The sequence below is a fragment of the Rhincodon typus genome, chromosome 20, assembly GCF_021869965.1.
Source record: "Rhincodon typus isolate 14 chromosome 20, sRhiTyp1.1, whole genome shotgun sequence".
NCBI lineage: Eukaryota > Metazoa > Chordata > Chondrichthyes > Orectolobiformes > Rhincodontidae > Rhincodon > Rhincodon typus.
This window is the reverse complement of record NC_063351.1, coordinates 51,614,279-51,637,537: the sequence shown is the minus strand read 5'-3', so window position 1 is coordinate 51,637,537 and position 23,259 is coordinate 51,614,279. Positions and strand designations below refer to the sequence as shown.

The 23,259-nt window shown below is 40.7% G+C and overlaps 1 protein-coding gene across 1 annotated transcript; it reads left to right on the top strand.

Annotated features, from left to right (window-relative positions):
- The first annotated feature begins 94 nt into the window (after positions 1-94).
- smndc1 (survival motor neuron domain containing 1) lies at positions 95-23,033 on the top strand. Its single transcript, XM_020509994.2, has 6 exons — positions 95-220; positions 2,194-2,313; positions 18,065-18,207; positions 19,815-19,976; positions 20,398-20,551; positions 22,601-23,033. The coding sequence occupies exons 2-6, from the start codon at positions 2,194-2,196 to the stop codon at positions 22,736-22,738; spliced, it is 717 nt and encodes a 238-aa protein (XP_020365583.1). The 5' UTR covers positions 95-220; the 3' UTR covers positions 22,739-23,033.
- Positions 23,034-23,259: the final 226 nt, after the last annotated feature.

Below are 23,259 nucleotides of genomic sequence, written 5' to 3'. Positions count from 1 at the left end.
CTGGGGGGTGGGGAAGGGGGTAAATGGAGAGGGGGCTCTGTCTCTGATGGGAGGAGTTCCGTCTCCGTGGAGATTGTCCCCGCCCCTTCCTGCGGATGTGACGCAGGGCACGGAAGTGGCTGTTGGGGACCGGAAGTAGCGGGCGGCGGGATCGAGTCGCTTTCTCGGAGTTTCTGAAAATCACCGCGAGGCCCCGGGGCTGCACCGAGACCGAGAGACCGTGAGTCCCGCCCGGGGGGAGGGAGAGGGAGCCGGACAGGCCCGGGGGGCGGGGTGGGGGGTGATAGAGAGACACCGGCCTCCCTCGCCGCTGCGTAACTAGGCCTGAGGATCCCGGGCCGAGGCCTGGAGGCCGCTGTGTGGGGAGCCTGGAATCGAAGTCGCCTCTGATTCACAGGAAAAGATCGATGGGAATGTGCGGTCCCTTGTTTGGGGGAATCGGGCACCGATCCTCGTGCTACAGTAACAGTCTACATTTATATAGCGCCCCGAGCGCGATATGTCTTCTCGGGGACTTTGGGCCCTGAAATCTTTGGGGGTTGGAAGAAGGCCCGAGGCCGCGGCATCTGAAAGACCCAGCCTCTCATGGTCATTATACAAAAGGATGGGGAAAGGCAGGGAGCGAGGCTATTGAGCGGTTTTGTGAAAAGACAATCAGTCCTTTAATGTTGACATGATGTTTGATTGGAAGCCGATGGAGCTGATTGGGATTTGGTGCAAGTTTGGACTAACGCAGTATAGTTTTTCACGGGCTCATATTTATATCGATGGGATGTTGGGGATTGGCCAAGAAGGCATGTGTTACAACAGTTAAGTCTGGAAGTAACAGTCATGCATAAGAGTTTCAGCAGCGGATGAGCTGAGGCAGGGGCAATAATGACCAGTGTTAAAGAGTTAAGTTGGGCATCCTGATTGATGACCTGAAAGCTCTCCTCAAGGTCAACTATAATGATCAAAATTGTGAACAGCCAGTTGCCACACAGAGGGATAGAGTTAAGAATAGATCCTTTGAGAATACTACAGATAATCATGCAGAAGCAAGGAGAAATTACTCTGGCTGCGACTGGATATATTTGTGAAGTATGGAAGATTTCAGCAATTTGAGAGGAAGCAGGAGAACCTATTGTTTAAATATGAACCTTCCAGATTTTATCCAAATGTCTGGCTGGAAAAATACTGACCAATCAGTCAACACTATCTTCCAAATAAAAACCGAAAGAACTGCGGATGCTGTAAATCAGGAACAAAAACAAAATTGTTGGAAAAGCTCAGCAAGTCTGGCAGCATCTCCTAAGTTCTGAGGAAGGGCAACCAGACCCGGAAGGGTAACCGGACCCGAAATGTTAACTCTGTTTTTTCATTCACAGATGCTGAGCTTTTCCAGTAATTTTGTTTTTGAACGCTATCTTCCATGCAATCTAAGTATTAGTTTGTCCCTTAAATTGGTATTCTTGCAAGTTGTGCTGATGAAACATTGGTATAGACAGTAAAAAATGTCTTTTTAGCAAGTTCTGTACTACCAAATGACTTTCAAAACATTGTAATCAATTGCCCTGAGTTGAGACCCTGTGTGCTTGTCACCAGATAGTGAAATTATTTTCTTTTGATTATTTTCTTTTGATTAGCCTACGCAAATTTGAAATGATTTTGAGATATTTCTCATTGTGCAAACGGCACTTTTTATTCAGAACAAGCACTCCCTTCATTGGGGCAGGGGGAATGAATTATATTTTTAACTTCCTTGAAAAGCACAGTAAACGTATCAGTGTAATATATCTTAAAGGCATATTTTAAACTTGTGATCTTAACTCTGCCTTCGTAAAAAGAATCTTGCATTTTCTTTGTTTTAACTCATCAGTTTTGAATTCGTAATATCAATAGAGGTAAAAATATGGTGCTTGCCACCACATGGAATATTTGAAGTAAACACCAATAGCTTTGATGTATTTAATGGAGGGGGGTTGGGTTTAGATGATTGAGGTAGAAAGAAATAGGATATGCTAATGGATTAGATAAAGTAGGGAGGATGCTCATGTGGAGCACCAACACTGACTTGGTCTAAAGGGTGTATTCGTGTGTAGTTCTCATACCTCTTGATCAGGGCTTTGGTATCAGCAGTGACATTGACTGGACCTGTGTTAATCTTTTATTCGGCTTAGTCTTTCTGCTGAACTGAATTATTGTTTCTTGTAGATGTCAGATGAGCTGGCAAAGCAGCTGGCCAGTTATAAGGCACAACTTCAACAAGTAGAAGCTGCGTTATCTACTGATGCAGAAAATGAAGATCTCCTTAAATTACAAAAGGATTTGCAGGTTGGTGTTCTATTTCTGTTTTTAATACAAGTTTTGCATTCTGTTAAGGTTCCTCCCCTACTTTATTAATGAACAAATTTTGTTTTCAGTGATTGGTAGACTGCAGCAATAAGCTATACCCACTTTATTAATAAAAGCAAACTGCAGAACAACGTCTGGTGGGGCAGGATGATTGTGTTGCATTAGGAACACTGTGTTTCCAATGTATCACTGGGAGCCAGAAACAAACACCAGAAAAGAAATTAAGTCACTTACAGGAAGTATTCAGCTTTGCAACAATCTCGTGTGTTTCTGTCTATGGAAAATAGTTTTTAATTAGCTGTTTCTTCCAATATTAGATGTAGTATGCATTGTGGGTAGCTGTTCTTGACATTGCCTTGAGTCAGTGTTTCATTATCTTTCCACAACAAAGAGAGAAAATTATAAATTACCACAAGTTTCCAGATTAGAAGCATATGATTAGTGCAAGCCATCTGAACTTGAGAGAATAATATATTTGGACATTTGGATATATTGAGCAAAAGTTGGAACATTCAAAACAAAATCGATATCATGTAGGATCCCTTTTCCAAAGTCACATGAGCATGTGAATTGGGAACAGGAACAGGCCTCTCAGCCCATCGAACCTTTCGTGCCATTGAGTAGAATCATGGCTCATTTGATAACATCACATTCTCATCCAGTCTCCAGAATCTTTAACCCCATTTGCTCATTGAGAATCAATTTGACCTTTGCCTTTTTAAAAAAAAAGGTCAGCTTCAACTGCCTTTTGAGGAAAAGTAGGCTCATGAACAAAAATATTTTCCTCCTCTTAAGTGGACAACCCCCGTTATTTTTAAATAGTCACTCCCAGCTCTAGATTCTATCACAAAGGGAAGCCTGCTTTTCCTCTTCATACTCACTGCATTCAGCAGTAGAATGAGTCACTCAGCCTTGCAACTGAAAATTAAAATAGAACAGAACTCTTAATTCACAAAGTATCCAATATGATTTCGTAACTTTAATGTCAGCACTTCGGGTGGAATAAACCATGGATAGGTCCTTGGATACGTTCTTAATTTAGCTTTTCTTGGATTGAATGCAGCACGTTACTAATTTCGAAGTATGTACTTTGAGTTGAGTAATTTGGGAGGTATATGATGTATGTGTGCCTGAATTGTTCCATAAGCTTTGGTGCAAATAGTCTCAGTCTGGGTCATTCATATCTTCAGACTTTTTGATACTGTGAAACTGGTTTCGGACTGCATCGGTGTTTTATTTTTGTTGATATTTTCTAATCAATCTGTTCAGAGATGTTATGACACAGCTCTGGAGCAGGTGGGACTTGTACCTGGGTCACCTAGTCCAGAGGTAGGGATGCTACCAGTGCACCACATGAACCCAGTGCATCGGTTAGATCAATTTAATCAACCTGTTCTGACATGTTATGACGCACCTGTGGAACAGGTGGACCTTGAACACAGGCCTTCTGCCTCAAAGAACACTTCACCTGATGAAGGAGCAGTGCTCCAAAAGCTTGAGGTTTTAAATATACCTGTTGGACTGTAACTTGGCGTCATGCGACTTCTAACTTTGTCCACCCCAGTCCAACACTGGCATCTCCACGTCATGGCTACCATCAAAGATAGGGACGCCGCCACTGCACTACAACAGCCCACTGCATCTGTGATTTTTTTTTTTAACATTATCTGGGTGTTTCAGGGGACACGACTACTGTGCCACAGGAGAGCCCTGCATCACTGTTAGTTTGGAGTCCAGATTGATTAAAGCTGTTAAATTCAGTTCCCCTATCAGAAAGACAGAGGAATTGACTACTGGTAGCTTGTGATTGTGCTTGCCGTTGGGATAAGAAGGACAAATTTAGTATAAATGTGGGCAACTGCCTCTCAAATGCCAGCTTCCAGCAATGGAAACTCACAATTCAAGTGTAGAAACATCTTAAGTCCACTAGAATTCTCGACTTGGCTCTGAGTGAGACCAGTGCAGGGTAATCTTCTACAAGTGCTTGGTGACAGTTTATTTCTGCTACATATAGTATGGTGGGTTGTTTGAAGCCTGAGGCACCATAAAAGTAACCTGGAATCTGCTAGGCTCCCATTCTATGCTTTTGATTTGATATTGTCACCTTGTGTCCAAAATCCATTTGTGTTTTTAAGGATTAATGTCTTAGGTTTGATTGTGTGTGACTGCTGGGATACTCCATCTTTCCCTTTATCATGTCCCGTTGGATATGTTGTAATGGGCCCCTTTTGAAAAGAAAATCCTTCTTTGCACACAATTGTTTAATTTGGCAGGAAGAAACAGAACGTTGAATTTTGTAGAACTTGGACAACCTAAACCATAAAATTGAATTTGAATTTCCTTTTGGTGGTTTTGCATGTTTTTAACCATTATCCTTGCGCTGCTCTAGTGGTAACTTCAGTACTTCGTTCTTAAAGTTAACTTGCAGAATCCTGCATTGATCTCTTCCATTTTTTAAAAAATCAGCCAGCATTTGTATGGCTGGTATTTATTTCCCATTTCTGGTACAGTTAGATTCCACTTCACTTCAGTTAATCATGAGCGTTTTATAATCCTGCAAAGGAAAGCAGGTTATATTAAAGAACATCAGTGAACATATTGGGCTTTTAGAACAATCTGACAACTTCATTTTTACCTATAGTCTCTTATTTCCAGATCTAAACTAAATTCAAACACTCATACTCCCAAGCTGGGTTGAACTGTTTGTCTCTGGATACCCCTCCACCCCCAGCTTGGAATACTAGTCCAGTAACATAAGCACTACATGATTATATCCTGCTGGAAATTGTAAATTCACAGTAGAGATTGGAGGGTGTGGGATAAACGAGGGCTTATGCCATCAGTATCCTGGAAGTGAATCAACTCGTCTGAGGCACTTCACTCTGCGTGTGGTCTGAAAGATGGATACAGGATTCCACAATGTACCTCTATGTGGGGAATGAAAAAGAAAGTTAAATTGCTAAATTGAAAGGAACACCTCCCTTCGTTTCCATATCTCTGGCACTTGAATGTGCATAGTGAGATAGGCAGATGTCATCTATGGTATACTGCCCATGTTTTTCCTGACCCTATGAGGAAGTATTTGACACATGTCACTGCTGCCATGTGTAACTTGCTTTGTGGGAAACCTCAACATGTCCTTCACTCCTGTGGCTCAGTTAATTAGATAAACAGTATGTGCAGATAAACCCTTATGTTCATGTATATATTTGCTGTTGGGGTCACCCAGTGAAGAAAGTCGCTGCAGGGTTGTGTTAATTCCACTCTCTCTGTTACCCCTCATTTTATTTTACGTTAACATACTCTGGATATTACTGTATAAACAAAACGTCAGGCCTGTTGCAATCCGTCATAACCCAAGCTACCATGATATCGCATTCAGGGGAAATCAGACTGTAGTACTTCTATATTTTACATCTTTTTTTCACAGTTGATACACGCCATGTTTGATTTCAGGTGGAATTGGACTCTGCATCTTGTTCTGAGTAAGTATTAATCCTTGTCACCAGTTGCACATGGATTTAAATAGATCTATTTGGCTAAAATTAGTTAGCAGGACTTTATTTGCCCTCCTGATTTCTAGTCTGCTTTCACAGTCCAGTTTAAATGAACTAAGATCTGCTTCTTCAGAATACCACAGAAAAGTAAAATATGCTTGTAGCTGGATATTAATTATCAAAAGTGTGTTATTAGTAGCTGTTCCCAATTACATTTGGTTTCATTTTCCTTGGGCACTTCTTGACATATGTGGTCAGGTGACTGTCAAAAGAGTGGCAGTGCTTTGAAATTGAAAATATTAAATAAAGAGAGAAATTGGGTTAATGTCAGCAAAACCTTGCCAGAACTCACTTGATTGGAACTCATTTTTCAACCACATGTATGCAAAACCTTTCCAATTGCACCTAATGTGGATCGGTCCCATACCAGCTGCTAAATGTACAATACTAGGTAATGCACCTCGTTGTTATTGTCATTTTCAGTACCAGAAGATTGGTAAAGCTACAAATGAAAAGTTTTCTGATGCAAAAGTAGTGTCAAGGATCTTGTGGGTATCTATAAGAGAGTAGCCATGTAATGGTAAGCAACCAATCTAGTGTTTAAACCAGTATCCAACTGTGGAAGATTTGCAAAAAGAATAGACAAGTTAATGTTCTGTATGAAAGTCTATGTATTAACTTGTCTGTTCCTTTTGCAAATCTTTGGATACTGCCTGACATGTTTATTTCTCACATTTTGAGAGATTTTAGTTGGTTCCACCATGCCTGCAGCGTTTCTTTGCTGTTTTTGTCTGACTTGTGAAGTCCTAGTTTTATTTGTATCCTCCTTGAAATTTCTTTCCTGCCACGAGATGGTGCTGTCCAGAGGTCAAGATACAATACAATCCTTCCTGAAGCTGGTAGTAGATCCAGTATGGGCTAAATTTAGCTGCCAGTTAAACTATGCTTGTAGCAGTCCTGCTAAAAGTGAACCTATGTTTAACAGAGGCTTTTGAGGGAAGTGCCCAATAATTTTTACATAATCATATATTGACTATTTTTGCTAATTAAAACCCAAACTTCCGTTTAATTATCATCCAGGCATTGCTGCACATACTGGGACAAAGAACCCATTGTTACCTCTTGAATTTGCTGTTGATCAGTCGGACTAATTCTGATCCTGGGTCTGATATTTCTTCCGCTGCCTTTGGTTTTTATGAATTCTGTTCTGTATTTATTAATTTCTCCATGTAAGAACATATGGCTGGCTAGTATAATAGTACAATCATAGTTGGATTAGGTGTAGGGGCACCAACATGAGAAAAATTTACTTGGCCTCTTCCAAATCAAACTACTTGTCACAGATGCATCTATCAATGACAGTATTGGTAAGATTGACCACCTTCCTGCTTGTGTAATGCCACGTTCTTAATTTCATAGCGAGTGCCCCCTCCATGTTGAAACAGGATAGATTCACAACAGATTTAACAGCTCCAAACTAGGTTTTGATCAGGTGCCATGGGTCATCGGCAGAATTATATTCTGCCACAGCCTATAATTTCATTGCCTGGTTTATCATTCTCTCTCTGCCAATAGCATCAAGCCAGGAAATGGACCTTAGTATATTGAGGAATGTAGAACAGTGCCTCGAAAGCAGAATCATACAGGCCCAAAACCAATAGATCAAATCAAAGCCATCTGTACTCCTGCCACATCAAGTCATGAATGGGAATGGTGGAGGGGTCCATGAACAAATTCAGCATTTGCATGCAAAAGATCAGGCTAAATTTTTTCCAACCATCTTCAGCCAGAAATTTTGAGTGGAAGATCCATCTCAGCATCCTGTTGAGGTCCCGATCTAAACTGAAGCCAGTCATTACCGGTTCAGTTCACAGAGACAAGCTAAATCCAGTTGGACTAATTGCTGTCCCATCAGCAAAGTATTGGAGCTTCTCGTTGATGGTGCTAGAAGTGGCACTTGATCGCTTCATAGATGTTCGGTTCAAGTGTAGCCAGGCCCACTTTACTCCAAGTCCCATTTCAGAAGTGAAATGAGAATGATTGGTCTTGAAGTCAAAGTACTATTTGATAAAGAGTTTGCCATTAAGGCATCCTGGTAAAATTGGAGTCCGTGGAAATGGGGGTAGGGGAGTGTGGTAGAGATCTTTCACCTGCTGAGACCAGACCTGGCACAAAGGAAGGTAGTTGTTTTAAGCGAATTATCTCCACCCTCGAACATCACTGTAGGAGTTCCTCAGGGTAGTATCTTAGCCCAACCATCTTTAACTGCCTCATATGATGACTTTTCCTCCATAATAAGCTGTGAAGTGGGAATGTCTGTTGATGGTTGCAGAGTATTCATTACCACCCACAATTCCTCAGATACTGGAGTAGCCTGTGTCCATACACGGCAAGATCTGGGAGATGGACAGGCTTGGGCAGATGTTTGGCATAAATTTTGTTTACCAATTAAATACCAAACAATGACCATATCCAACGAGAGAATGTTTGATCACCTTCCTATAACATTCACTGGTATTATGAAAATTAAAATACCCACCATCAATATCCTGGGGATCACCATTGATCAGAAATGTAATGAGACCAGCCATGTAAATACTATGGATATTAAAACACTCATTAGCTGGGACTGCTGCTCTGAGTGACTCCTGACTCTTCAAGCCTTCCCTACATCCGTAAAGCACAAGTCAGGAGCGTAATGGGATATTCCCCACATAATGGCACCATCACTGACATTAGTGTATACCATCCAGAAGGTGCACTGCACCAACTTCTTCAATAGTAAAACACCCACAAAATCAGTGAACTCTATCACCAAGAAGAGCTTCAGAACCACCACCACCTCAATTCCCCTCCTAGTCACACCATCCTGGCTTGGAACTGTATTGTCTTCCTTCATTGTCACTGGATGAAGCTCCTGGTGCAGGGAAGGCACTGGCTTAATGCTATTGTCCCCAGACTAGGAATCCAGAATCCCAGGCTAATACTCATACCAGATGGTAAAAATTGAATTCAATAATATCTGGAATCTGGTCTAATGGTCACTATTTTTGATTATTGTAAAAACCCATCTGGTTGACTAATGACGTTTATCTGGTCTGCAACTATATGCAACTCCAGATCCACAGTAACTGTGGCGACTGTGAACTTCCTCTGGCCAAATAGGAATGGGCAGTAAATGCTGGTCTATCCAGTGGTGCCCACATTGTTTGAACAAATAAAAACAGCATTCCCTGCCCAATAGGGTATCTACACCACCTGGACTGCAACTAAACAGGTAACTCTACACCATCATTGAAAGGGTAATTAGTGATCGACAATAAATGCTGACCTTGCCAGGAACTCTCACATATTGTGAATGACTGAAGATTTCCTTGCTGTCATTCTGTTTACAAAGAGGCAGTAGATCAGGTTAGGATGATTTGGAAGGTAGTGAAGTGGCCTGCTTGAACTGTGGTCTCTGCCGTTCCCTGGCCTGTAAATATGCTGTTACAGTCCAAACTGGGTAAACCTTTACTGTCAGGTCCTGGTCTTCAAGGTGAAAGTGAACGTAAGAGCAAATATTTCTTCACTTTCCCACCACATTCGGAGAATTTTTTTTTTGAAAGTATTCCTCCACAACTCCACCTCCATTTCCCTTTGGAAACTTGCTATTCCAGGTCTCCAACTCACCGGAAAGCTAATATTCGCCATGAGATTAGCCAACAAGTGACTCCAGCAGTGATTGGAATGCAGGACTGAAGAGATTGACAATTGGATGTCAGCAGTGTTCAAAAACAGTGCCTCCTGGTTCCTTGGTAAGCTGGCTGCTTGGAGCTTGTGGAAGAGGAGCTAGATCTTGCTTTCTTTTAAAAAAAATATATACTTCTGTTTTAATTAAAGTTGGGATGTATATTTATTTTTCCCTCTTATAAGTGACTTTCCTTTTAAATTGCTTTCTCAGAGGGGCAATTTTACGTTTCAGTGTCACTTTGTAAACTGCAGCTAGTGGGAAAAAGAATACTCCATATTTCCTGTAGCCTCCACCCCAGTGGGTGAAGTGGGAGCAGGAGGTGCCTCACAGCCTCAGCAGAAAATGCCGTCCCAAACAAATAACCGAAATATTTGTCACTTAAGATCTACTATAATAGGATTGTCATTTTCGATACAGTGTGGAGCTGAAGGAACACAGCAGGCCAGGCAGCATCAGAGGAGCAGGAAAGTCCGTGTTTCGGGCCTAGACCCTTTATTGACCTGATGAAGGGTCTTGGCCCGAAACATCGACTCCTCCTGCTCCTGTGATGTTGCCTGGCCTGCTGTGTTCCTCCGGCTCCACACTGTATCGACTCTGACCCCAGTATCTGCAGGTCTTGCTATCTCTGAGGATTGTCATTTTATTCATTCACAAATCCACATGCGTAGAACTGGTAGGGTGTTTACTGAAGTAGATATTATTGTTAATGACAGAATTCCAGTGGTAGATAATACATCCAATGCAGTTTTATGAGAATTTCATTTTGATGTTGAAGAAGTGAGCAAAGCAAAATCATAACTGGCTTAAAGGTTTGAAGAATAATACAGAAGAAATCCACATTTGAATGACAGCAGATCATTGAGATATTGACATTATTTGAGAAAATGTATGGTGGGGGCACACAGAACAAAACAGGAACAGAAGTTTATGCAGCAAAACCATGGAGAAGGGCAGTCTCAGAACAACAGCTTACTTAAAGAAAGAACTGCTCCTGTTGGAGACCATTAGTAGAAATGGTGGGAGGTGGGGTGGAAAACACAAGCCTGGTTCTTGGTGAAGACCTTGTACCTTTTCTCCAAAAAAACAAGTGGACAGTGCAATTAGTGGTTAAGGAGAATAGTGAAATATTTGATAGGATGAGACTGTGAGAAAGGTAATATTCATGGATTTAGCTTCTTTAAAAGTAGACATCAGACCTCGATGACATGACCTCGCTGTTAAGGAAAGTAAGGGAGCAGAGGATCTGTACATCATTTTCCTACTGTTTTTGACTACTGAACTTGAGAAGTATTAATCCTTATTTAGAAATGTATGGATTATTCAGGGAGGATTATTTGAGGAGGAAACAAGAAGGGTCAGCTTTACAATTATATGTTTGATGTGGTTTCATGCAGCAGGCACATATCCATGGGAAGCTGGATCCAAAGTTGGTTCAATGACAAAAAGCCAAAAGAAAAGGTGACTGGCAAGTTATTTCCAGCAGAGTTCTGTAGTGCTCAATACTGAGTACCTTGCTTTTCATGGCATATATTGCAATGATTTAGACTTGAGCATGATTAAGAACTTTGCAGATATTAATTGGTCATGTGGTTAATAGTGAGAACAGCAAGAAAGTATAATTGGACTGAGCGGCTGAGCAGAAAAGTGCTGAATGGAATTACAGCCTGGAGAAATGAGAGAATTCATTTTTGAGATTAAACAAAGTGATACATAGTAAATGGTGGTGGGGTGGGGTGGCGGTCATGCTGTGAAGTTGAGCGGAACAGGGAAACCTTGGAGAGCATGCCCACAGATCCCTGAGGCATTAAGACATACAAGGATACTTTCCATGATTGATCAAGCATTGAAAATGAGAGCACAGAGGCTATGCTAAAATATTAAACCATTAGTTAGGCTACAGCTAGAGTACCACTTGTAGTTCCAGTCACTCCATTACAGGAAAGATATGAATACTCAGGAGATGGCACAAAATAAATTTGAGGAGGATGCTACCAGGAGAATTTTAGCTCCAAGGAAAGGTTCGATAGATTGGGGTGATTATCTTTGGGACATCTACTCAAGGGCAGTTTAAGGCGTATAAAATTGAAGGGCCCAGACAATTAGGTAAGATTGAGCTAGTTCTCTTAACATAGAGGTCAATAATTGGAGATGGATTAGCTTGAAATTTAAAATAATTGGTACAAGACTAATAAGGGAGTGGAAGAGAAATGTTGAAAAGAAACCTTGAATGAGCTGGTATTCTGAAAAGTTGTCAAGGTTGGAGAGGCAGAAATCTTCATTACAGGTACTATAACCTACAGGGCTCGTGACGAAGCAGGAAAGTAGGATTAAACTGGATATCTTTCTTTCATCTGACAGGTAGCCACGGGTTAAATGGCCTCATTCTGTGTCATCAACACACATGATTATAACCGCGCTCTGTGGGATTACTAATGCAAAACAGGATGGATGAGGATATGTGTAACTTGAAGCCATCTTGTCTCTCATTTTCTTTCAAGCAACCCTCCAGTTATGATTATTTGAAATGAACTGATTTCCTTTATCTCTTCTCCCTGTCCCTCTTTCAATCTTTAATACATCCTTCCACTTTGTGTTGCAGTGCTGCGTTGTTTCTACGTGGCCTTCATTCCATTTGTCACCCCTTGTAGGTGCACATTTTCATTCTCACATTATGACACTCTCTTGAAGGGGTGCAACGTTGATTTGCTGTGTACTGTAACAGCAGCCAGTTTCAGAAGAACCTAAAGTGTAAGCTATAAAATTTATACAAGACAGCGACAGCGGACTAGAGCTGTCCCCCATATGTTGGTTTCTCTTTCAGTTTAGTTGCTGGTCGGATGTGGGTGTCACTGGCTGGCCAGTATTTACTGCCATCACTTGTTGCCTTTAGGAAGGTGCTGAGCTGATTCTTGAACTGCAGGAGTCTGCATGCTGTAGGTAAACACACAATGCCCTTTGGGAGGGAATTCCAGAATTTTGACCCAGTACCATTGAAGGAACAGCGATGTATTTCCAAGTCAGGATGGTGAGTGGTTTGGAGGAGAACTTGCAGAGGGTGGTGTTCCCATGTACCTTGTGCTGCCTGTGTCCTTTTAGATGGTAGTGATTGTGGGTTTGGAAGGTACTGCCAAAGGGGAATCGCTGCTGAATTTCTGCAGTGCATTTTGGAGATAGTAGCAGCAGTATGTACTGAGCGTCGGTAGTGGAAGGAGTGGATGCTCATAGATGCAGTGCCAATCAAGCGGGCTGCTTTGTCCTGGATGGTGTCAAGCTTCTTGAGTGTTGTTGGGGCTGCACTCATCCAGGCAAGTGGGGAGTGTTCCATCACACTCCTGACTTGTGCCTTGTAGATGGTGGACAGGCTTTGGGGAATCAGGTGAACTACACATCACCTCTGACCTCCTCTTGTAGCCACCGTGTATACATGGTGAGTCTAGTTGTGTGTCTGGTAAATGGCAGCACTCAGGATATCAAGGGACAATGGTTAGGTTGTCTGTTATTGGCAGTGGTCATTGCCTTACATTTGTGTGGTGCAAATGTTACTTGTCAGCCCATGTCTAGATATCATCTATTTGCATATAGACTGTTTCAGTATTTAAGGATTTGCAAATGTCGCTGAACAATGTGCAAAACATCAGCGAACATCCCCACTTCTGACCCACGATGGAGGGAAGGTCATTGATGAAGCAGCTGAAGATGGTTGGGCCAAGGACACTACCCTGTAGAACTCCTGCAGAGATGTCCTGGAGCTGAGGAGACAGACCTCCAACAATCATGACCATCTTCCTTTGTGTCAGATATGACTTCAGCCCCCAGAGAGTTTACCCCCTGATACCCATTGATTCCAGCCTTGCTCCTTGATATCACACTCCGTTGACTGCAGCCTTGATGTCAAGGAGAATCACTCTCGCCTCACCTCTGGAATTCAGCTGTTTTGTCCATGCTTGAACCCAGGCTGTAATGAGGTCAGGAGCTGGTTGGACCTGGCAGAGCCCAAACTGGGCGTCACTGGTTATTGCTGAGTAGGTGCTGCTTGAGAGCACTGTTGATGACACCTTCAATCACCTTACTGATGATTGAGAGGAAGCTGATAGGGTGGTAATTGGCCGGATTAGTTTTATCATGCCTAGGAAATTTGTGCGTTGCCGGGTAGATGCCAGTGTCGTAACTGTACTGGATCAGCTTGGCTAGGGGATCGGCAAGTTCTGGAGCCCAAGTCTTCAATATTATTGCCGAAATATTGTCAGGGCTCGTAGTCTTTGCAGTATCCAGTGTCTCCAACCGTTTCTTGATATCACATGGAATGAATTGCTAAGGACTGGTATCTGTGGTGCTGGGGACCACTGAAGGAGGCGAAGATGTATCATCCACTTGGCACTTCTGGCTGAAGATTGCTGCGAAAGCTTCAGCCTTATCTTTTGCATTGATGTGCTGGACTCTTCCATCATTGAGGATGGGGATATTTGTGGAGCCGCTTCCTCCAGTGAATTGTTTAATTGTGCACCACCATTCACAACTGGATGTGGCAGGACTGCAGAGCTTAGGTCAGATCCCGTTGGTTGTGGGATCGCTTAGCTCTGTGTATTTGACATGCAAGTATTCCTGTTTGGTAGCTTCACCAGACTGATGCATCAATTTTATGTGTATCTGGCGCTGCTCCTGGCATGCCCTCCTGCACTCTCCATTGAACCAGGGTTGATCCCCTGGCTTGATGGTAATGGTTGAGTGGGGGGTTATGCTGGGCCATGAGGTTACAGATTGTGCCGGAGTACAATTTTGCTGCTGTTGATGGCCCACAGCGCCTCATGGATGCCCAGTCTTGAGCTGCTAGATCTGTTTGAAGTCTGTCCCATTTACCACGGTGATAGTGCCACACAGTATGCTGGAGGCAGGACTTTGTGTCCACAAGGACTGTGTGATGGTCACTCTTACTGATACTGTCACGGACATTCATTTGCAGCCTGCAGATTGTGGTGAGGGTGAGGTCAAGTATGTTCTTCCCTCTTGTGTGTTCCCTCAGTTAAGAGTCGGTCACATTGCTGTGGGTCTGGAGTCACATGTAGGCCAGACTGGAGGAGGACATTACTTCATTACATTAATATCTTCATTGCTACCTGAACCTTGTATTTCTATAGCGTTCTTAGCATTGTAAAACATACTAAAGCACTTCATGAGGACTCATCATTCGAAACTCAGCCATATGAATGGATATTAGAGCTAGGAACCAAAAGCGTGCTCAAAGATCTTGGTTTTAAAACACAACCTAAAATAGACAGTTTTAGGAAATACTTGACAGCTGAGGAATGAAAATCAGTGAATTGCAGGAGTGCAGAAATTATAGAGGATGGCAAAGGGCTGGAGCATCATGTCTGCCCAGGCTCGCTAAATAAGCATCATGACCGAGCCATTCTCCAGTCTTTCCCAATACCTGCACATTGTTTCTGTTGAATACTCTCTTGAATGGCTGAATGGAACGTGCCTCCACCACACTTTCAGGTAGTGTATTCTAGACCCAAACCATTGCAAATCAATTTAAACCTAGGCCCTGAGACAACAAGGTGCAGAGCTGGATGAACACAGCAGGCCAAGCAGCATCATAGGAGCAGAAAGGCTGACGTTTCAGGCCTAGACCCTTCATGGGAACCTTTCACAAGCAGGAATGGTTTCTCCCTTTCTACTCTATCCCCAGTCCCCTTATGAGTTTGAAAGCTATCAGATCTTCTCTTTGTTGCCTTCTCTTCAGTATATCCTTATAACTGAAGTTTCTCATCCCTGGATCCACTTTTGTAAATCTCTTCTGCACATGCCAATGTATTCATATTATTCCCATAGTGTGGTGCCCAGTACTGTACACGTTCATCAGGCTGAGATGATTAGATGCAAGGAACAGAACTCTGTCAGTGTGAGGTGGGCTGGAGGTCTTGCACAAGAGATGCAATCATCACAATATTGAAGTCTGGAGATTGCATAGATGAAGGCAAAACACAACATGACATTTCTCACTTCTGACTAGTTTCAACTATTGATTTGCAATTCTTCTGCGTAGGTTGAATTGGTCAAAACTTGTAAGACTAGTGTTGCAATATTGGAATGTTGCTGGAAGCTGACTCCTTTCCAGTTAGAATAGTTTCCCATGTGATTTGAGGCTACATACATATGTTCTAAATTGTGTGGTTACACAGCTTACTGACCAGTGAGTCGCACATCAAAGGTAGGGGAACTGTTGGAGAGAATTCTGAAGGGGGAATTAATTTCCACTTGCTGAAGTAAAGTTGGGTCACGGGTAGTCAGCATAGCTTTATCAGAGAGAGGTCATGCCTAATTGAATTTTTTGAGGAGGTGGCCAGGTGAGTAGATAAAGTTAGTGAAGTTGATGTGGTTCGTACAGATTTCAGCAAGGCCTTTGACAAGATCCTACATGGGTGACTGATAAAGGTGAAACTAGGTGGAATCCAGGGAAACTTGGCAAAATGGGTCCAAAATGGGCTTAGTGACAGGAGACAGAGGGTTGTGTGCAGTGCTGGGTTGCTTATTGCTCATGGTATGTATATAAATGATATGAATGAGACTGTAGGGGGATGCTAAGTACATCTGTGGATGATCTGAAGATTGGCCAAGCAGTTATTAGGGATGAAGCAAGTCTTAGTTTACAGGAAGGTGTAGACTGGTTGGTCGGCTGGGCAGATTAGTGGCAGATTGAATTTAACCCTGGAAGGTGTGAGGGGATGCATTTTGAAAGAAAGAACACGACAAGGACTAATTCAGTGATTTGTAGGACACTGGAAAGCTCAGAGGAACAGAGTGCTGTTGAGGTAGTTGACCACAGATCCCTAAAGGCAGCAGGGCAGGTTAATAGGGTAGTTAAGAAGGCATGCCGTTCAGTTGTGGCATAGATTATAAGAGCAGGGAGATAAAGTTGGTGATGTACAAAATTTTGGTTTGGTGTACTGTGTGCAGTTCTGGTCACTTACTGTAGGAAGGATGTGATTGTATTGGAGAGTGTGCAGAGGAGACTCACCAGGTTGTTGTGTGGGATGGAGTAGTTTAGCACAAAAAGAGGCTGGATAGACTCCATTTTCTTTAGGGCAGAGGCACCTGGTAGAGGTGTATAAAATTGAGGAGCAAGGACAGGGTGAATAGAAAGCAGCTATTACACCTATTTGAAAGATCAATAACGAAGGGAAATAATTTTAAAGTGAAAGGCGGGAGATGGAGAGGATTTGAGGAAAAGCATTTTCACTCCGTGTGGTGGGAATCTGAAATTCACTGCCTGGGAGGATAGTTGAGGCAGCAAACCCCACACCCTTTAAAAAGTACTTGGATGAGCACTTGAAATGCCATAACATTCAAGGCTACGGGCCAAGTGCTGGAAATGTGGATTATTGTAGATAGTTTGGTGCAGGTCGGATTGGCAGAAGGGCATCTTCTATGCCAAATGGCCCTCTGGCACAGCACACAACTTCCAAAGCATGGTGTGTACAGATATTTTCTAATCTACCTGTTCAGAGATGTTAGTACATGCCTATGGAGCAGATGGACCTTGAACCCTGGTCTCTTGGTCCGGGGGCAGGGACGCTCACTGCACCACAAGAGGGTCCACAGGGCACGTATTAAATGGTCCCTTTAATTTAACCGATGTGTGCAACATTGCGAAAAGGCCCATGCACTTAAACAAAGTCATTGTAATACCACATAAAAAAGAATTAAATTTGCTCTAGGTATAAATGGAAAATTTTGAATAGGTTTTTAGATTGGATTGGAATACCCATAATAACCTGAGACAGGTACAGCAGTCCTAGATGTAACTGGTTGCTAATTAAATATTTTGTAAGAGAACAACCTTGACCATGGCAATGTAAAGTTAAATTGTTTGAGTGTTGTGTACCCTTAATAATTTGATTTGAAAAACAATTTTGAGATCTGTTGTGAATCAATACCAACAAATACAAATCAAATCAATTTTAAATAATTCCACCAGTTCCATCTACATTTAAAGAATGACAGGACTTAGAACAAACTTCACTGTTTGAGTCTCCATTGATTCATTGTCAAAATGACATCTTTAACAAAAGAGTAAATAAACAATTCAATTTTATGAGAAATTTGTATGTCATAAGTTCTATATTTAACACATTCTGTGATGATTTGGAAACTGAATGCTCAAATACTGCTTTCCTTTGCTTGTTGACTTTTTAATTTGCTCTCACCACTTTGCGAGGCCACAGAGACATGGGTCAGTTGTTGGCATACAGGTCAATACATTCCCTGGTTTTAATCTTTGTCAAATGATAAGATAGTATTGACTGTGGAGGGAGAGATAAAGTTTAATTAGTTTGAAGTCATGTACATTAATGTAACAATTTTGTTTTATCTTTTCCAATTTGAGTAAAATGTTGACTGTTTGGTGGTGAAAGTAGATCTGAGCACGTAAGTTATGGTTTAATACTGTTTTAAAAAAAAGGACAACACTAAGTTCTCTATTTACTTGCGTGTCTTACAGGAAGTTATAGAGCTGACCAGAGATCTGTTATCAAATCAGCCTTCTGTTGCTGCAACTAATGCAGACAACTCAGCAAATTCCATGCCTAGTCATAAATGGAAGACTGGTGACAAGTGTATGGCTGTTTGGAATGAAGATGGACAGTAAGTGTAGAACTCTCTAACAGTACATCAATAGAGCAGTAGCAAATGGTAAGAGATTCTTTGAGACTTATTCTGAAATTTGAGGCTTGGATCAGTCATATTTGACCTGCAATGATGCAGTTACGGTGGGGGAATTTGTAATCCTTTCGCTTGCCAAAGATGCTCATCAATCATGTTTGACTTTATAACCTTGTTGCTAGTTTGTTCATAATCCAAGACCTGTAAATTTGGGAACAATAGTATGGTAATCATCTGTCACTTCTGATAATGACTAGTAAATCCAATTACTTTGTTACCCTTACTGATTGCATCTGAATTCTGTGGGTGCACTGATGACTTTTTAAAAAAAACATCAGCGGGCCAAACCACAGGTTCCACCAACAAAAGCCCAAAACCCATTTTCCATCAGAACTGTTACTAAAGTCTGGCACCTTCTGATTGATGGAGATGTCTGATTATCTATATACACCTGAAGCAGAAACAGTTTGTGTAGATTTTTTTAAGCTATCTCTGGAAGGTTACGAAAGTGTTTCATTTATGGACCCCCAAGCACCAGTATATTCTGATTCTCATTCTAACCTGTTCTGCCAAGATAAGCAGCATTAACATTTCACCTGAGCATTTTTTTGGTGCCTTATATCTGCTTATTTAAAATGGTCACTGTGGACATATTGGGCCACATTTTGTGATCAGTGGCAAAGTGCTTGCTGCTGACCCCATAGAAAGTAATCCTTAAAGATCAGGAAATCTGAGTGTTATGATTACCCCCCACCCCCCCAACATTGATTCCTGTGTCAAGAAGATCACTAGGCATCTAGCAAGTAATGTCAGTAAACGGTAAACAGCCAATCAGACTGAAGTACTCTATCAGATCGAAAATTAGGAAATTAAATGCTGCAATTTTTTCAATTTTATTTGCTTTCTGAAATTTGATTGATATGGATACATGCAAAATTAGAATTAGGTTAAGGCATTATAAACTTTTAAAAAAACACTTTTTAATATTATCGTAGAGCTTAACATTTCACAAAATATAACAATTGTGACTTGGTGTACCTTCAAAAAAACCTAGTTACATCTCATCCAAAAAAAGTATAAGTTTTTCCAAAGGCTTTTACAAAAGATTGTTACATGACAGATTTTCATCAGTTTGGTGATTTCAAGTTAATTACAGCCTGGGGGATGTTAACCAATTCACTTTGGGAAAGCATAGAATTACTGATAGCATATCCTGAATTTCCATGTTTAACTGTGCACATGTGGTCTCAAAGTGCTGTGCCTTTCAGAGTTGTAATGAGTGTGACCACTGTCATGACACTCTCAAAATACGAGCCTTTGTTTAATTTATTCTCATAAAAAGTTCAAGTGGAAGTGTAGCACATTAATGGTTAATTAGTGGTTGAAACCGTTCATATTAAATAGATTTTGCTGAACTGTTAAATCCAGAAGTCCATTCACAAACGTGTTGATAATTTTGAAACAGTTTTCAATAAATTATTACAATGGTTTTATGAAATGTAATACCTAACATTTTTAAATGTTAGAGGGCTGTAGGGCCTGTTTGTCAAACCTCTACTCACATGCTTACAGCCCTAACTTCCTTGCAGATTGTATGAAGCGGAGATTGAAGAGATTGACCAAGAAAATGGTATGGCTGCCATCACCTTTTCTGGATACGGTAATGCTGATGTGCTTCCCTTGGTCAACCTGAAACCTGTTGAAGAAGGAAATGATTCTGAAGAGCTGGGTGGTGACAAACCCAAATCAAAGTGAGTACTGTCAGTCAGTCCTCTAAAACAAAAACAAATTGCTGGAGAAACTCAGCATGTTTGGCAGCATCTGTAGTTAATCTGTTATTTTTCATTTAAAATACAGCAATACAGTTTTAAAATACAGTTTTAACCGGTATCTCATGACTTGCCACACTCAATAAATGGAAAAAATTATACACCTCCAGTGCCGTTTTTAGTGCAGTGAATGTTTTCCTTTGATTCCAATGTCCTTTCTTCTTCAGGGTTCTGCTTTCTGTATATAGATGCTGTCAGACCTAAGCTTCTCCAGCAATTTCAAGTTTTGTTTTCGATTTCCAGCATCTGCAGTTCTTTGTTTTATTCTTGTTTCTAATGTTTAGGATAGTGCATCTTAAGTAGTAACATTTTCTTGGTGATTTTTGATTTTGGCTATTTACAGGAAGGAAATGGTTGCTCAACAGAGGGAGTATAAGAAGAAGAAAGCATTGAAAAAAGCTCAAAGAATGAAGGAACTTGAACAGGAGCGCGAGGAACAAAAAGTAAAATGGCAGCAGTTTAATAACAGAGCCTATTCCAAGAACAAGAAAGGACAGGTCTGTATTGTACACAATAGTAGTTATTTCTGAATATCTATTTTGCCAGTTATTGGCTCTGTGTCCCTGAGATACTGACAGACATGTTGCAAGGGTGCTGGTAACTTGTGGCATGACATTTAAATGGTGATTTTTTAAAAAATTTAAATCATGATCTTTCCAAAACATGATTCTATCTTCGCCAAATACCCTTCACACAGGAATCACTGGATGGCATTTGGGTGTGATACTTCATTTTTCCTTAATGCAGTGGCACCAGACTAACTGTTGCACCTCACCCGTTGCCTGTGTTTAAATGAGTTAAGACCTGATCAAACCTGGGGTCCTCTGATGTTCTGAGGAAGGGTCACCGGACCCGAAACGTTAACTGTTTTCTCCTCCACAGATGCTGCCAGGCCTGCTGAGCTTTTCCAGCAACTTTGTTTTTGTGTCCTCTGATGTGATGTGTTAATCTGTTATTTTTCATTTAAAATACAGCAAACTTTGTTTTAACCAGTACCTCATGACTTACCACACTCAATAAATGGCAAAAATTATATACCTCAAGTACAGAGTTTACTGTAAGTTTTTTTAAAAATTTATTTACCTCATTGTAAATATACTTGTTCAGTTACGTAGCCACATGAAATAGTTGATTCAGTTTTGAGTCAATTTCTCCTCAAATACCCAAACTTGATGTCCTCGTAGTCAGTTGAGAGTGTAAGTGAGAAGGCTGTCTGCTGGTAAGCTTTCTTTAAGGCAAGTTGCGATATTATTTAAGTGATTTATGCTGTAATTAAAGTATGTGATATGTATACCCCCTGCATTATGTTTCTGTTACTTAGTATGTGTTTTTACATAGATTATATGGATCTCTTGATTATCCAAAATATTTGATCACCATTTCACTCCTGGTGCCAAAGGTGCTGGTTAATAAAAAGTTTGCTGTACTCGTGTTCATATTCAGTGCTTTCAGCCTTCTGGTCTGTTCTGTTGTACTATTTTCTATTTGTTACCCTAATTGGCTATTTTACTAAGTTTTGTTCATCATCTCCTAGTATCTGATTTTGTTATTGTTTTTGCTGTGTCATATGAACTTCAAAGGTGATGTCACTGAAATAAACGGTCACACTACCCTATGAAATAGGAATTTTTCATATTTCTGAAGTAGCGGTAGAAAAACATCTACTCGTGTCTGTTTCCATCTTGATAACATTTTGGTTATCATTCTTTTAGGTAAATGGAAGTTCATATTGGGGGGTGTAGGATGGTATGAAAAAGAAATCTTACTTGAGCCCAGTGGTAGTATATTTCAAATTTTTAAAAATTATTCTTTATTGAGATTTCTTGGACGCTTGTTATTTTGGTTGCTGTCACTGAATTTGTTGTGAATGTCATTTCCTTCTCATTGTGCAACACCAAACCATTTTTTAGTTCCAGCTGCTATTCAGGATTTGCCAGAATTCGTGCCTAAATTTTTCGTTTCATATGGTGCTAGGTGCTTTCTCCTAGAGTGCTGCATGGGAATCTGCCCAATTTCATCACATTACGCTTGGCTACAACTTTAGTAATGTATTGGTATATGCTTTACACTTGGAAATGTGGAACTAATTTTAATATTTGCCTCATTCATATCTTTGAGAAGCACCCTATTATTAAATGGTAGATTGCCATGACATTCATCAAATACCAAATTGTACACAGGATAGCTTCTCCCACTTTGTAGTTAAGTTGCTGTTCAGTCATGCTAAACTACTGTGATCAAAAATCACAGGTAAAAAAATTCTGTTACATCACTATTTTGAATACTGTCAATTGAGTTGCGTATTGTGTTTATCTCATTCTCAAATTTTTTTTGTAAGACTTATTTAATCTTTTTTGAGTGAGCATAGCTATGTAAGTTTGTGATATACAAGTTGTTTATGATAAGAATTGTGTTCAGGCAAAGTAGTCAGTGTAAAACGCAAATAAGCAAAAATGTATTTCTAGTGGATAGATTTATCATTCTTATCAACTGAAAAGTGCTGTATGAAAGGTAATGGGACTAATGTTGGATTCTGTTTTAAAAAGGTGAAGAAAAGCATTTTTGCCTCACCTGAGAGTGTGACTGGAAAAGTTGGAGTTGGCACATGCGGAATAGCAGACAGACCGATGACTCAGTACCAAGACACATCGAAATACAACGTGCGGCATCTTATGCCACAGTAGCTAGCACCTGTGTAAAGTATTTCCAAGATTATGTATTTCTTCCTATTTTCTTTCGTGGATGCCGTATTACATTAGTGCACTTTTAATAGTTTTTTTTTGCCAAGTTCATTTGGTCTATCAGCACAAAAATTGTAGCTGTGAAAAAGTTGATTGTGTATAGTTATCCATTACGGAGGCAGGTGGAGGCTTTGATAAATCAATCTTCCTATTTGAGGAAGTGTAATTTTTACAAATTGAAGTCTTTTTTTTTGTATGTATAATTGGGCAATTTTAACAAATAAAAAACGTAAAATTACTCCTGTCCTGTGTATTTTCTAGCATAAAATTTTCAAATTAAGAATGAAGTGAGATGAGCAATTTTGTGCTGTTAAAAATTAATGTTTTGCTTGCACTGTCCCATATTTGTTCCATTTCCAAATCTACTGTTAGTTAGCAACGAGTAAAACTTCTTCCATCCCACATTACTTCCACAGCGATAAAAAAAATTCTATTTGGATAAAAATATTTCTCTCCAATGGACA